We start from the raw sequence: 16,256 nt of genomic DNA on the forward strand, positions 1-16,256 counted from the left end.
CCGGTATTAATACAGCTGTGCATATCTCTCTCTCAGTGTTATAGAGGGCGAACAATTTATGAGTTTATCCATAGAAGTTTATACATAAGCTTAAAGCTTATACGGGGTAAAATGGATTTATTTGGGGTTTGGACCCCATTGGGAGTTGGGCATCTGAGTGTTTAAAGACAGGAACGTCTCTTAAGCTGCTTTCAGTTAAGCTTGCAGTTTGTGGGACATGGTTCAGACCTGGGTCTGCGTTTGTGGCCGGCAAGCATGTCTGGCACAGCCAGGCAGAATTCCGGAGTCCGAAAGCAGGGGCAGTAGTAGTCTTGGCACATCAGTTGGCAGCCCCAAGGGGGTTTCTGTGATTCAACCTGTCCAAGGTGGCATGGAGGACCGTGTGGGGAGGATGGTAGGGCCCAGACCAGCCCCATGGGGGCAGGGAGGGAGCGCCATCCAACCCCTCACCACCCCCTCCTCTGCTCCGGTCCCAGTCCCAGCCACATCCCTGGCTCCCAGCGCAGCGTGCACCTGGCCCCATGTCCAGCCTCGGCCAAATGGCTCTGCTCCTCGCCCTGGATGAGGCTGGGGAAAAGGCTGGGAGTGGAGCCGCACCTGTCTGTAGGCTTGGCTGCTGGCCCTCACCGCAACCCAGCTGCAGCTCTGCTCCCACCCCTGCTCCTGGCTGTGGCCTAGCTCCCAGCCCCAGGTCCTCCCCCAGCTGCAACCCCCTTATCCCTATCCACGTTTCCCCACCCCGCAGCCATGGCCCCGCTCCCAGGCCCAGCTCCAGAGAGGCAGGGGTGGGGGAGGGCTGCAAGACCCTCAAAAGTTTGGGGACCGCTGTTTTAGAGGAATTCGGGGGGGGGGGGTGGGGAGTAACAGAGGAGGGCAGGGAAGAGGAAGTAACAAATTATTCAGATGCACAGGTAACCATATGCAAAGATCAAGGTATCAGAAATATCTGCAGGATCACTTATTGCACGTACCACGGGTAAACCATGACAATCCCATCCAAATCTTCTGTCTACATAAAAGCCACTCTGGTGAGCAAATCTGGTTACTACATCTTTAATGGTTCCTGCAAGAATGTGGCCATAGTGGGGAAGCCCAGTTGCAAATGGAGGGCCATCATAAAAAGTAAACCTGTGAAACAATAGGCAAAGTAAGTATTAGTTCAAAATCAGCCCTCACAAAACAGGAAGACCATTCTTCTGTGCTTGTGCTGCTCCTACTTATATGGCTCCGCAAGTTGTATAGTAAAACCTCATAGTTATGAACACCTTGGGAATGGAGGTTGTTTGCAACTCTGAAATGTTTGTAACTGAACAAAACATTATGGTTGCTCTTTCAAAAGTTTACAACTGAACATTGACTTAATACAGTTTTGAAACTTTACTATACAGAAGAAAAATGCTGCTTTCTCTGAAATGTAAATTACAAAAAACAAATTAACAGTACTGTATTTTTTTTTCTCTGCTGCTGCCTGATTGTGTACTTCCGGTTCCAAATGAGGTATGTGGTTGACTGGTCAGTTCATATCTCTGAGGTTCTACAATATCAGCACTGGAGCTAAAATCCATAGAGAGAGAGAGAGAGAGAGAGAGTGTGTGTGCGTGTGTGTGTGTGTGGAAAAGGTAATAACATGGAAGTGTGTGTGTGTGTGGAAAAGGTAATAACATGGAAAGTGGTGCTGACTTAGATAGAGTTCTAAAGGAGGCAGCAGCTGTAGTATGAGTGGACAAGCAGAAGGGAGAAGAGCTACAGGTAAATAAGCACTTTATTTTCATGCATACCAGTTGTATCTTTTATGCCGCTTTTTACCTTGGTCTGTTTTTTGACTGTTTCAGGCATTCCTGAAAACAATCAAGTGTGTTCCAGAGATTCAGTATCTTCTCTTCCTCCTGAGGAAAATTTATGTTTTCTGCAACTTGCTGAACCATTCTTTCCCCTATAAGGATCAAACAATATCATGTAGAAAATGAGTTTTGATTTTCAAGACAGAACAAGCAAGGATAAATAGCTTCTCAATACAGTACACTATGCCATTAGAAAAGAATCTCATAGTATATTCCACCATATCACAGTAAGATTCTTGATCACAGCTTAGCAGCTTGTTTCAAAATCATCACTAAGGTAGCAGTCTGTTCTAAATACACTATGACGTATTTTCATATTTCATGGTGATACAATAGTATGAGGAAGTGGTTCTCCATTTACTCTTGATTACGTTCATTGTTGGTTTTCCACTGGGTTTCCTTGGTTACTTAAAACTAAATGCCCTTTCAAATTTTCTTCCAGATTTGAAGGAGCACTTCCATGAAAAACATAAGAAATTGTGCTTTCCCCCCTCTAGTCAGGTTGTGGTTCTCCCAGGTATTAAAAAGCAGCTCAAATTTAACACTTTAAATATAGAGATCTGAGCTGGATCCCAAATCAGCATTTAAACTAACATGGTAATGTAAAAGGAAGTACAATAGATGTGTAGTGAAGGATGAGGATGGAAGGGTCTGGACAAGGAGACAGGGAATTAGATCAGTGATAAGAAAGAAGAAAAGTGGAGAGCAACAATTTCTATCTGACTTTGCAACCAGAGCTGTTCAGTAACATTTTCCTGCCCTTGTTTATTACTTTTCTCCTGTTGCTCCCCATTATTTGGTGGTAAAACCTCCACTATGCACTTTGGGAGTTGGTGTATGGCTCTGACAAGTTCTAATCAACCTGTTCGCCTAATTTTCAGAAGCAAAGTTCTCTGCTCTCAGTAAAAAATCAAGCCAAAGTTTTCAGCCAACAGCCCATTCTTGCTTATTCCTGGCAATTCCCTGAAGAGCTAAAAAACAGCCCAGTGTAAAAGTCAGAGCCCAAAGCTGTACTCTAATTCTGGCTGAGTCAATGACTCACTACAAGGACAATCATTTCTCATTCACAAATAAGATTTCTCCAGCACATGGAGATGCAATAGTGCTAGAAGATTTGACCATTAGAAATACATGAGTATGTGACTGAGATACTCAGGTTTGAATACAGATTTCACAAAACATCTACATAAATTTGTAGTGAGTGCTGGGGTGGAACCCATGCTGATGGAACATGCTGGTACCAATGACACAGTGATATTCAGGAGAAATCCTGTCTGCTTAAGTGGCTGTGGAGATCGGTGAAAAAGGGAAGAAGCTTTAATCTGTCTCTATTCCAATATCTGCTGCTACTGCTCTGGGTTTCCCAAACCACAGCAAAAATGAAACAGTCAGAGTCTTCCGTTTCACTGCTGCCCACAGGTTTGTGAATCACAGAACCGAAAAGACAGAGCTTTGTTAATTGTATTCAGTCTTGTCAAGTACACTGAGAAGCATCAGAAGCACTACTCAGGAAGACAGCATCAATTCATGATCAAAAGGTTTTTTGTTTGTTTGTGTTTTTTTACACAGAGCCATAAAATCCAGAAGCTTCATTTTTAAAATGTGAAAGTTTAAATGCTGCAGAAAATGACAGCTTAGCCTGTCCACCCTGTGACATTATTGACATGAGCTGTGACCGTAAAGATCATTGTTGCCTATGGATGATGGTCCTATGGTTGCCCCAGGTCTTGTACAGAGGAGGTCAAGTGAGCTGTCTATGGAAAGGTTATAATTTGCTGGTTATGTTGTCTGTTTGTGTGTATCATTTTTGTATTTGAAGTTATGAATATTGGCTACGTACTTGCATCTCAATGTGTTTGATTCTAAGTAGCCTCAGTGAAGCATTTGGTCGGCTTCTTGAGAAAGGACTATTCTCAGTAAGTGCCCGATCAAGAAACACTTAACTGACAATGGACTTTGGGAGATGCCAATCCACATCTGTGCTTTCCTGGGAACGTTCAAACTAACATGTAAACAATGGTGTCGGCCTGTAAAAAACTGAATTATTCATGGACATGTGACTTGCCCAGGTGGCTACAAACTCCACCTTGTTGCTGTGACTTTGCACAGGAGAACAAAGGGGTTTCTGCCCTCAAAAGAGAATATAAAAGGCCCTGGAAACCCCTCCATTTTGTCTTCAGCTGGCTCAAGAGATGGCCTCTCCACCCCAAAGAAATGCCTGAAAGACACTGGAACAAAGGACAGTAACTACGGGATTGTGAGCGATTGCTGGACGCAGGCCACAGACTACAACGTTGGTCTGAAAAGGATTGGTCCCAGACTAGGAAGGAGTCTAGCCTGTGAAAGAAGCTTATTGGAACATCTCTGGGGCTGAGATTTCATCTGTAATCAGTTTCTTAATATATTAGGCCTAAACTTGCATGCTTTGTTTCATTCTGCAAACAGCTGTGCATATTGCTCTATCAGGATTATAGAGGGCGGACAATTTATGAGTTTATCCTGTATAAGCTTTATACAGAGTAAAACAGATTTATTTGGGGTTTGGATCTCATTGGGAACCAAGTGTCTGGGTGCTAGAGACAGGAGCACTTTCTAAGCTGTTTTCAGTTAGGTCTGCAGCTTTGGGGGACGTGGTTCAGACTTGGGTCGGTGTTTGCAGCAGGCTAGTGTGTCCGGCTCAACAAGACAGGGTACTGAAGTCTCTAGCTGGCAGGGAAAATGGGCTCAGAGGTACTCTCAGCACATCAAGTGGCAGTCCCAAGGGGATCTCTGTGATCGAACCCGTCACACACCCATCATTCTCAAAACACATCCAAGAACCGCTCACCTAAGTGAGGCGGCAGGTGAATTTTTCAATCCCTGATTTGTACTACATTTGTAACAGTAAGGATGGCTCATTTTCCTCAATTTTCCTCATATTTCCTCAGAAATACATGGCCCTTTTAGGAGGAGATATGGCACTTATCTTTCACAAGTTTGGGCCAGACTGTGTCTGACCCCTGTGCAAATGTTGGAGGGAAGCAAAGCACCCAATGGCACATAAAGGGAGTCCTTGTGCTCAGAGTGCAAAGATTCCACAGAACTGGAGATGATGAAAGTGTTTTTCTGTGCAAAGGATATATGAAGGAGGCAGGTCCACTCCCTCAACAAGGTCAGCCAGTAGAGCCAGTTGACAACCGACAGACAGATCCACAGAACCTTGGCGCAGTAGCTGTGCACTCCAGGAAGTACCTCCTTAGAGAAAAATGTCTCCTGGGACAGCATGACTCTGCGCCATCTCCAGTACATGGCTTAATGCCACAATTTAGCCCTGGTTATTGCTATAGCACAAAGTCATCTTCTGGTACATAGCTCATCAAGGAAACCACTCGCTGATGATTATAAGGAGTCTTGAACAAGACAATGCTTTTGTGTATTCTAACAAGGCAAGCAATAACCCTACACCAGCATTTCTCAAATGTGGCCACTGTGGCTGCATTCGGCCACCAGGGGCTTTTCTTGCGGCCACAGCCTCTTGGGTGGTGATTTGGGGAAGCGAGGAGCAAAGCAGCGGCCCCTCCCCTGGGGCTGCCAGAAGGGGTTGGGCCTTGCCCCCCTTTGAAAACAACCGGAGGAGCAGACAGCTGGTGTGAGTTGCCCATCTTCCCAGGGCGGTGGGGCTCAGGCTTCTGGCTTCAGCCCTGGTGTGGTGGGCAGCAGGCTCAGGCTGCGTGCTCTTGCCACGGGCTCTGACCGCGAGGCTTTGGGCTCAGGGCTTTGACGACTCAGCGGTGGCCTCCATCCCTTGGCCACAGGACTCTATCCCTAGGCTCAACACCCCTCTCATCTCCACTGCTGCCTCCCCACCCAGCTCCCCATCCAAGGTTTAATTTGTTCCCCAGCTTGCCAGGGCTGAGTAAGTCTGCTACGAAAAATGGTATTTGAATATTTGTTAATATCACTTTTTACTGCCTCCCAGCTAGCTAACAAGTCTGCTGCTGTGAAAAAATTATATTAACAAACATACAAATATCACTTTTCACAGTAGCTAGCAAGTCTAAAAAAAATGCAGCCAAAAAAAGGGAGAGAAACAATAAGAAAAGACAAGAACATGCAGAGCACCTTATTTGTGTTTCTATTCTGTTTAGGTTCAGTAAAGAATAGAGACAACTGTACATTATTTTTATTATTGAGTCTGAAAAAACCCCCTACATAAATTACTATGATTTGAACATATACATGTGCAAATTTGTTTTTTCTAAAGTAAATTAAGTATTTTATGAAAAATTGTCTGAGCAGCTACCAGCAAGAGTTGGTGGCCGCACTCTGAGGGCACCAAAAAAAATTGTGGTGAGAACCAGGGCCGTCCCTAGCTATTCTGGGGCCCTACGCAGCCCCCCCCCTCCCCAGGCTCTGGGGGGGGGGGGGGGAGAAGAGAAACCTCCCCCCAGCTCTCACCGGCGGTGCAGCTGGGGCCAGGTCGCTGTACTTCCCTGAGGACTGCAGCAGGGCTGGGCCTGCACTCACCGGCGACGGGGAGTAGGGGCAGGGCTGGGGCGGAGCAGGAAGCGGTGGAGTGGGGCGGGGGCTTTGCGGAAGGGGTGGAGTGGGGGCAGGGTTGGGGCGAATCAGGGGCGGGGGCCATGTGGTAGAGGTGGGGCAGGGGCTGGAGCAGCACGCAGCTGCACAGGGCACTGACAAATTTGGTGCCCCAAATTTTCTGGTGTCCTACACAGCTGCGTACTTTGCGTATGGGTAGGGACGGCCCTGGTGAGAACCCCTGGCCTAGATGTTAAGACTTAATTAATATAAATAACAATACTTCACACTTCTGCAGCAGTTTCCACCCTAGGATGTTAGAGTGCTTTACAAACATTAATTAGCTCCATGTCACTATTGGAGGAAGGGATCATCTATGTTTTGTTCACAGCCCCAAGGTCACACAGCCATTTAGTGGCCGAAGTGAAAATAAAACCAATATTTCCCAAATGCAAAGCCTTCTGCCTTAACCACTACACACACTCTATCAAACACAATGGTTTCCTCTGATTGGCAGCAAATACAAACATACTAAACCATAAGTTTACTCAGTATTTACCATGGTGATCTTCTCTGAATGAAGTCATCAATTCCTCATGATTCACTATAGTAAATATTTTAAAAGTTCTTTTCTGTTCATAAGATACTAATAAAATGTAACTGTAACCGGGCTATGGAGGCTGCTATGATATCACAGACTCCATGCATAAACCACAGTATTACTTTTGGCCCATTTCTACTAACTGGAGCACTGTACCAACACAACAGTTTCCAGTAACCACAGGGCACACATTCACATGCATAGCAAAGACTTTCTATTTTTAACAGTACAAAGGAATTTTACCTGAATTGATGGAAGTCTAATTTTTCAGAACTGTGTCGAAAAACCATTTAATGGGCAAGATCAGGGATGTAGTAACTCCTCATTACAGGTCAGTTTTCTCAATCTGCAGGACAGAATTTAGAAAAACTTGACTTTTAATACTACAAAACTATGCTTAGTTACCTGAAGCTGTGGCATAAACAATACTAACAGACGTTAAGCCAATAAAAACTGCTACCACAAAAATTATATCAAGCTGCCACATTAGTAGATAAACTACAACTGGACATAAGACTAGAGCACAGAATTTATTATGTTAAATCTAGTACTTTGATAGAGCGGGGGATAAAGGACAAATTAGTGCCTTAAAGACAGACCATTCATAATACAAAAACAACAATGCAATATTCTGACTCTACTACTTCTGGTCTTTGTGTCATGACCCAGAAGCAGGTTGCAGTACCCATCCTGACTGGGTTGCACTGTTCATAGCCTCCAAGACACTGCACTCACATCACCATGGGAGCTCAAGGTATAAGAATTAAACACCGAATCACAGAAATCTAAGGCTGGAAGGAACCTCAGGAGGTCATTAAAGTAGCACCCTGATCTGAGACAGAACAAATAAAATTAGACCACCCCGATGAGCATTTGTCCAACATGTTCTTACAAATCTCCAATGACGGGGGATGCCACCACAACCCTTGGAAACTTATTCTAGAAAATAGCTACCTTTATAGTTCTTCCTAATGTCTAAATCTAAAACTACCTTTCTGAAGATTAAGCTAATTATTTCCTGTCCTGTCTTTAGTAGACGTGAAAGACAACTGGATTACTGTATGCTTTGTAACAGCTCTTAACAAATTTGACTTATCAGGTCACCCCTCTGTCTTCTTTTCTCAAAACTAAACATACCCACTTTTTTTTTCTTTTAAACCTTTCCTTAAATAGGTCAGTTTTTCTAAAGCTTTTAATCATTTTTGTCACTTTCCTCTGGACTCGCTCCAATTTGTCCACAGTATTTCTGAATTGTGACACCCAGAATTCGACACAGTACTCCAGCTGAGTCCTCTCCAGTGCCGACCAGGACAATTACCTCTCATGTCTTACAACACTCAAGTTAATATACACAATAATGAGATTAGCCTTTTTCACAACTGCATCACATTGTTGACTCATATTCAATTTGTGATACACTATATCCTCCAGATCATTTTCAGCTATTCTCCATTCCCCTTTCATTTTTCCTTTCTAATCACAATACTTGGCACTTGTCTTGATTGAATTTCGTCTTGTGGATTTCAGACCACTTCTCTGATTTGTCAAGGTTGTTTTGAATTCTAATCCAGTCCTTCAAAGTACTTGCAATGCCTCCCAGTTTGGTCTCATCCCCAAATTTTAGAAGCACACTCTCCACTCCATTATTCAAATAATTAATGAAAATATTGAATAGTACTATACCCAGGACATAGTCCTCCAAGACCCCACTAGGCAACACCCTCCCACAATCTGACAGCAAACCACTGATGACTACTCCGAGTACGGTCTTCCATCCAGTTATGCAACCACCTTACAGTCATTTCATCCAGACCTAGTTTGCTTATGAGAATCGTCATGTGGGACTGTGTCAAAAGCCTTACTAAAATCATGTAGCAGTCTGTTGAAAAAACTTCATTCCCGTGACACAAGAGGGAGATACAAGCTGATGGAAACTATTTGAACCCCAAATACTGATACACTGTACCTCAAAAGGACACCCTGTACCCACATATTCACCATTATATGATTATTATTGGGGCTGTCAATTAATCACAGTTAACTCACATGATTAACTCAAAAAAAAGTAACTGCAATTAAAAAATCAATCAGAATTAATCGTATTGTTTAACAATAGAATAACAATTGAAATGTATTATATATTTTTGGATGTTCTTCTACATTTTCAAAAATATTGATTTCTATCACAACACAGAATACAAAGTGTACACTGCTCACTTTATATAATTTTTTATTACAAATATTTGCACTGTAAAAATGATAAACAAAAGAAATAGTATTTTTCAATTCAACTCATACAAGTACTGTAGTGCAATCATGAAAATGTAACTTAGAAATGTAGATTTTTTTGTTGTTGTTACATAACTGCCCTCAAAAACAAAACAATGTAAAACTTTAGCGCCTACAAGTCCACTCAGTCCTACTTCTTGTTCAGTCAATCCCTAAGACAAACAAGTTTGTTTACATTTACAGGAGATATTTTAAATAAGAAGGCAGCAGTGTCACCTGTAAATGAGAACAGGCGTTCGCATGGCACTTTTGTAGCCGGCATTGCAAGGTATTTACGTGCCAGACATGCTAATCATTCTTATATCCCTTATGCTTCGGCCACCATTCCAGAGGACATGCTTCCATGCTCATGATGCTTGTTAAAAAAATAATGTGTTCATTAAATTTGTGACTGAACTCCTTGGGGGAGAATTGTATTTCTCCCATTCTGTTTTACCCTCATTCTGCCATGTATTTCATGTTATAGCAGTTTCCTTTGATGACCCAGCACACGTTCGTTTTAAGAACACTTTCACAGCAGATTTGACAAAACACGAAGAAGGTACCAATGTGAGATTTCTAAGGATAGCTACAGCACTCGACCCAAGGTTTGAGAATCTGAAGTGCCTTCCAAAGAGGGACAAGGTGTGGAGCATGCTTTTAAAAGTCTTAAAAGAGCAACACTATGATGTGGATAGAACCCAAACCACCAAAAAAGAAAATCAACCTTCTCCTGGTGGCATCTGACTCAGACGACGAAAACGAACATGTGTCGGTCCACTCTGCTTTGGATCATTATTGAACAGAACCCGTCATCAGCACGGACACACGTCTTCTGGAATTGTGGCTGAAGCATGAAGGGACATATGAATCTTTAGCACATCTGGCACATAAATATTTTGCATTGCTGGCTACAACAGTGCCCTGCAAACGCCTGTTCTCACTTTCAGGTGACACTGTAAACAGAATGTGGGAAGCATTGTCTCCTGCAAATTGTAACCAAACTTGTTTGTCTGAGTGATTGGCTGAAGTAGGACCAAGTGAACTTGTAGGTTCTAAAGTTTTACACTGTTTTATTTTTGAATGCAGTTATTTTTTGTACATAATTCTACATTTGTAAGTTCAACTTTTGTTATAAAGAGATTGCACTACAGTACTTGTATTAGGTGAATTGAAATATACTATTTCTTTTGTTTTTTACAGTGCAAATACTAGTAATCAAAAGAATAAAGTGAGCACTGTAAACTTTGTATTCTGTGTTGTAATTGAAATTAATATATTTGAAAATGTAAAAAAATCTAAAAATATTTAAATAAATGGTATTCTATTATTAACAGTGCGATTAATAGCAATTAATTTTTTAATTACGCATGACAGCCCTAATTATGATATGTTCTGTGTAAAGTATGCCTTGTGAGGTATTATTCGAGAAGTCATGATCTGTTTAACATTCATAACTTCAGAGGATAGTAGGTTTTGCTACATGCTTGTTACTGCAATATGCTGAGAGTCCAGGAGATATCCACAGCTAGCGTTTTAGTGGCAACAAAGGAGCAACTAACAACCCCAACACAGATTTACATCAGGACTAGCTTGCTATGTGTTGATGGCCCATTAAGGACAATCTACTCTCCCAGTGGGCCCCTCCCAAAGACCCCTGAGAGAACACAATAGGGACTGCCTAGCCCCCGTGACCAGGAAGGATCTTTCCAGCCCCTCAAAGAGAGTTTAAAATGAAGGGGCAATGCCATCACCACTTGACTGCTCTCCTCTCCCACCTACTCTGAAGGAAACAAGAACTTTGGGAAGAAAAAGAACTGGGGAGATTGGTCCCAGGCTGAAAAGGGAATTCAGCCTGTTTACTAAGAACTGTAAGCAGCCTGCAACATCCAGTAGGGTGAGGAAAACTGCTTGATTCAAATCTTGCTTAGTCTGATAAAGTTTAGGACTTAGACTGTAATTTTAACCTTTTATTTCTTATATAACCAACCCCGACCTCTATGCCTATCACTTATAAATCACTTAAAATCTATCTTTCTGTAGTTAATAAACTTATTTTGATGTTTAACTGTAAACAGTGAGTTTGTCCTAAGTGCTTGGGGGATCTGCTCAGATTACAAAGGCTGGGCAATGTCCACTATCCTTTGATGACAACGCAAACTAATTAATGAGCTTGTATTGTTCAAGAGGTCTTGAGCAGTGTGAGATGGTACATTTCTGAGGGGCGAGGCTGGGTCGGCACGGGGAGGGGGAGGAAGTTTGCTGGTCTCTCCTTGTTTACAGTTCATGAGTGGCTTAGAGAGCATTCATGCAATTTGGCTGGTGTGTCTCCGCATGTTGTTGGCTGAGTGATCACAGCACCTGGAGGGGTTTACTGCTTGTCACTAGTATAGCATTTTAAGAGACAGCCCAGCCCAGATTGGAGAGTTAAGGGGGCACAGCAGTCCCACAGGTCCAGGTTGTACCCCAGGGGTCTGTAACAAGGGCCTTAACCAGAAGTGATGATAAAAGCTGTATTGATTTTGACTGTACATTTACTGGTTAAAACACTTTTTGTTTTTGTGTTTTAATATCTATCGTTCTGCTGGCACGAAAGCATGAAACCAAGCAAGCTGAATTTTTTAAAGTTTAACTTCTCCTAAATGAGAAGTTCTTTTCAAAAGGTTACTTCTGTCTCCAAAAATGTTTTAAAAGCAGTGTACACTAAATCTTTCAAAATTGATACCAAGAGGAAGCCTTGCACCATAAGTGAAAAACTAAACCTGCCACCCACTACTGATGCTGCTAAAATCATAAAAGTAAAAAGAGATATAGTTAAAATGCCATCAATCTCCAATACAAGTCAAGCATCAATATGATAAAAAGGCTCAGGACAGAAAACCCAAGCAACCAAAAAGATATACACAAAGCAACAAAAACCATGACACGATTACTTTCTGAGTTTATTGACATAACTTTGCAGGCAGAAATTATTGTTTTTGCTAGTGATGTGAGAGTATTGTACTGTGGAAATCGCTCTATATCTACTTTTGATAAGACAACATTTCCACACAGAATGAAACACTAAGCTATGCATTAATTATTTTAAGAAAGAAATAAGATTTCGCCATATATATGCATACATTTGTACTACTACTATGATTTTGCTGTCTCTCTTATGTCTTCTTTAATTCACAATTTAGTGCTATTACTGAATAGTAAATTAAATGTAAACAACATACTACTAGGGAATAAATTTTTAACATACTTTTTTTAAAAGGAGACAACATTCAGCGGGACCGGTGTTCTTCAATCTGTACTGATGGTGCTACAGCTAACATGGACAAATAGCAGCCTTTTTACCTAGAAGAGGGAAATACAATTACATACGCATTAAAATCAGGAGCCTACTAAAATTCTATTTAAAATATATTAAATCAATAATTTAATTATACCATAAATTAATACAATTCAAATAATTTAGCATGGTGGACTTAAAATATTTCAGCCATTGTGTGGGTTGTGAATTAAAAAAAGATTATGAATCACTTTTTGCCATAGCTGCAACCCAAAGTATTTAAAATAAAGAAAAAGTAAAATATTACAATCAGAATAATTTATGTCTATTTTTATCACTATCAGTTAGTTTCTAAAGTCCTATAGAATCCTAACTATAGGTCTGATCCAAAGACTCCTGCTGACTCCAGCTGTCTTGAAGTCAAGTTCCACATCACCTTCCTATGTCATGATGTGATCATTCATGCTTTATTCATCTTCTCCCATTCTCTATTCCATGCCCGATTCCACATGCATGAAATTCCCTCACCAGGCTAGTTCAAATCTCCACCTTCCCCTTATACAAACACCTCCTAAAGATTGACATTTGAGTAAATTATTAAGAATTCCTTTTAAAAAAAAAATATACAAGACTGGATACCCAGCATATCCCATTTTCTATCTCTTTTAGGCTGAAAACTCTTTGAAGTACAGTGCTGAACACATTCTTTGAGTTAAGCAAGTGAAATATACCACATCTCCACACTGAAAATCCACCACTGCTAGAACAGGGGGCAAGAGCCAGGTGGACAACCTGTGAACAGCACAATTTAACATGTGGTTGTGGAGAGGGAATTTGTCCAATAGCAAAGGATATCATAGGATCTTTGATTGCCACACAGCAAACTTGCTTTTAAAGGTCTTACACTAAAGGGTCAGGTGGAGAACAGAACAATATAACACAATGTATCTGTTTCATGAAGATGAAGGACTCAGCGAGCCACACCAGGCTTTGAACATGCAGTTCCAACATGTATTTCAAATCTTATGCTTAGACCATAAAACCCATCTCTTCTGGCTGAGTTATTCTGTTCCATTCTAAGTAGCATTGTACACAACTCATCACAAAGCTGCTATTTCAAGACTAAACTTGTAGAAAGTTTTCTATGCATGATTTTCTTCCCCCACTGGAACTTTCCAAATAGCCACCCAGAAACGCTGTGTAATACTCAAACATATTTAGGATGCACCTGTATTAGGAAAAATTGGAAAACAATCCTCCCTCAAAACAGCTTGGCTGGTGGTAGCAATGGTGGAGACCATAGTATAGGATGTGGGCCTTTTCACCTTTCTTAGAGCAGAGGTAGATCATATGGTGGTAGATATGCCACCTTGTCTAAGGCTTGTAACAATGCAACTCCCAGTGAAACTGCAGAAGTGATAAATTAGTAATCCCAATTTCCTACAGCGTGTTTTAGCCCTACAATTAGAGATTTAAACTTATTATGATTAAATTGAGTTTCTGAATCCCAATCTGAGAAAATGATTGAAACACAAGCAGAGATTTATGGCAGAAACAAGATAGGGAAGCAGAACAAAAAGGACTTGATTTCATCCCGATAAGACATCACAAAAGATGCAACTCTGTCTAAAATAACAACAGCCACATTTCTTCCAGAAATTTTGTTGAAATGCCTCAGAATACATAGGACCAATTAAAGAAATACTATGATAAAGGCCAAACTGTTAAAGAAATGTACAAAGTGTACACCTACCTACCTAAAAATCCCTGCATAGTTACTTCAATTTATCTCTTCATCCTATAACTACTGTTGCAAATTTTTCATTCTTTATATTAGCTTGATCAAACAAACAAAACCAAGAGAGATCCTTCATTGAAGGGACTGACAGCTCTGTAGTGACTGCAAGTCACTCCATCTAACAGATAAAAAAACAATGGCCAAGACTTGTTTAATGCTATAGTTCTTATGATACTGCTATTACATGGTAAAAGAGCCTTCATTACCTGACAATAGCCTCATGTTATCTCACCAACAAAAAAAGTAACAACAATCCTAACTATACATATAAAATTATAGGGTCTAAATTAGCTCTAATCACTCAAGAAAGATCTTGGAGTCATTGTGGATAGGTCTCTGAAAACATCCACTCAATGTGCAGTGGTGGTCAAAAAAGGGAATAGAATGTTCAGAATCATAAGAAAGGGACGGATAAGAAGACAGAAAATATCATATTGCCTCTATATAAATCCTTGGTATGCCCACATCTTGAATATTGTGTGCAGACGTGGTCGCCTCATCTCAAAAAAGATATATTGAAATTGGAAAAGGTTCAGAAAAGGGCAAAACAAAAATGATTAGGGGTATGGAGCATCCGTCATATGAGGAGAGATTAATAAGACTGGGACTGTTCCGCTTGGAAAAGAGACAACTAAGGGGGGATATGATGGAGGTCTATAAAATCATGACTAGTGTTGAGAAAGTAAATAAGGAAGTGTTATTTACTCCTTCTCATAACACAAGAACTAAATGTCACCAAACGAAATTACTAGGCAGCAAGTTTAAAACAGACAAAAAGTATGTATTTTTTCACACAACACACAGTCAACCTGTGGAACTCCTTGTCAGAGGATCTTCTGAAGGCCAAGACTATAACAGGGTTAAAAAAAGAACTAGATAAATTCATGGAGGATAGGTCCATCAATGGCTATTAGCCTGGATGGCCAGGGATGGCATCCCTAGCCTCTCTTTGCCAGAAGCTGGGAATGGGCAACAAAGGATGGATCACTTGATGATTACCTGTTCTGTTCATTCCCTCTGGGGCACCTGGCATTGGCCACTGTTGGAAGACAGGATACTGGGCTAGATGGACCTTTGGTCTAACCCAGTATGGCCATTCGTAAAGATGCTTATTCCAGCTCAAAGGGGGCATCTGGGTAACTTTTCCCCAGGGGAAAGGAGTCAAATCTATTACAGTTAAACCAGACAAATGTCAGCCTTCCTTAAGAATATACTTCCCTTAACATGCCAGTACAAGTAGAATGCTTACAAAGTACTGTACTTTGCAAGAAATGTTAGTTTCTTTATCTAGCATCCTTTGGTTAATTCCTTGACTTGTTGCTTACTTGGTGATAAGGAAACAGGTAACTACATTCTACAGATCTTTAAAAATACCAGCAAGTCAAGAATCAATATCAAATCCATGGAAGTTTAATAGAAATATGAGATCATAACATGCCTCATGTTCCAAAACTAAAAAGGCATTGACAGTTTAAAATTCCCATATATTAAACAGATATCTTTACCATCCGTGCATTGTTTGTCACTTGAACATTGCAGTTTTGGGAACCTCAAAAAGAAACTGATCATAAAAAACATGAAACTGGCTTCATTGATTTTCAATTTCCAAGCTAAGAGAAACATGTAAAGCAAGTAGCAATTATAATAAGGACAAAATCAGACTTTTAAAATATTAGTTTTAATAACTTAAAAGTTATTAACAATGCATGTTTCTTTACAATGCAATATTTGTACTACTGTATTCATTATTAGCAGTTTCCCTTTACTCTCGGGGTTAAAGGTTAAGAACATAACTGCCATACTGGGTCCATATCCAGTCTTCTGACAGTAACCATTGCCAGCTGTTTCAAAGGGGAATGAACAGAAAAGGGAAATCAAGTGAGCCAACCCCTGTCGTTCAGTCCCAGCAAATGCCAGTAAGAGGTTTAGGAACACCCTGGGTGTGGACTTGTA

At 41.0% G+C, this 16,256-nt stretch overlaps 1 protein-coding gene and 1 non-coding gene across 3 annotated transcripts in view; both read right to left on the bottom strand.

Moving 5' to 3' along the window:
* Positions 1-16,256, bottom strand: part of IARS1 (isoleucyl-tRNA synthetase 1) — a 212,228-nt gene that overhangs the window by 178,289 nt on the left and 17,683 nt on the right. The window contains exons 1-4 of one of the 2 annotated variants that reach the window (XM_077820952.1): positions 12,476-12,497; positions 7,204-7,306; positions 1,807-1,933; positions 972-1,128 (exon numbers count right to left, since the gene is read on the bottom strand). In XM_077820952.1, the coding sequence (XP_077677078.1) occupies positions 972-1,128; positions 1,807-1,925 (276 nt within the window). In that variant the 5' untranslated portion in view covers positions 1,926-1,933; positions 7,204-7,306; positions 12,476-12,497. Of the gene's footprint in view, positions 1-971; positions 1,129-1,806; positions 1,934-7,203; positions 7,307-12,475; positions 12,498-16,256 lie in introns of those variants that run through there. The other variant, XM_077820953.1, reaches the window with a different exon arrangement.
* LOC144268524 (small nucleolar RNA SNORA84) lies at positions 7,012-7,146 on the bottom strand. Its single transcript, XR_013346782.1, has one exon. It is a non-coding gene; the product is annotated as a small nucleolar RNA SNORA84 (small nucleolar RNA).

The sequence above is a fragment of the Eretmochelys imbricata genome, chromosome 7 (assembly GCF_965152235.1).
Source record: "Eretmochelys imbricata isolate rEreImb1 chromosome 7, rEreImb1.hap1, whole genome shotgun sequence".
Taxonomy (NCBI): domain Eukaryota; kingdom Metazoa; phylum Chordata; order Testudines; family Cheloniidae; genus Eretmochelys; species Eretmochelys imbricata.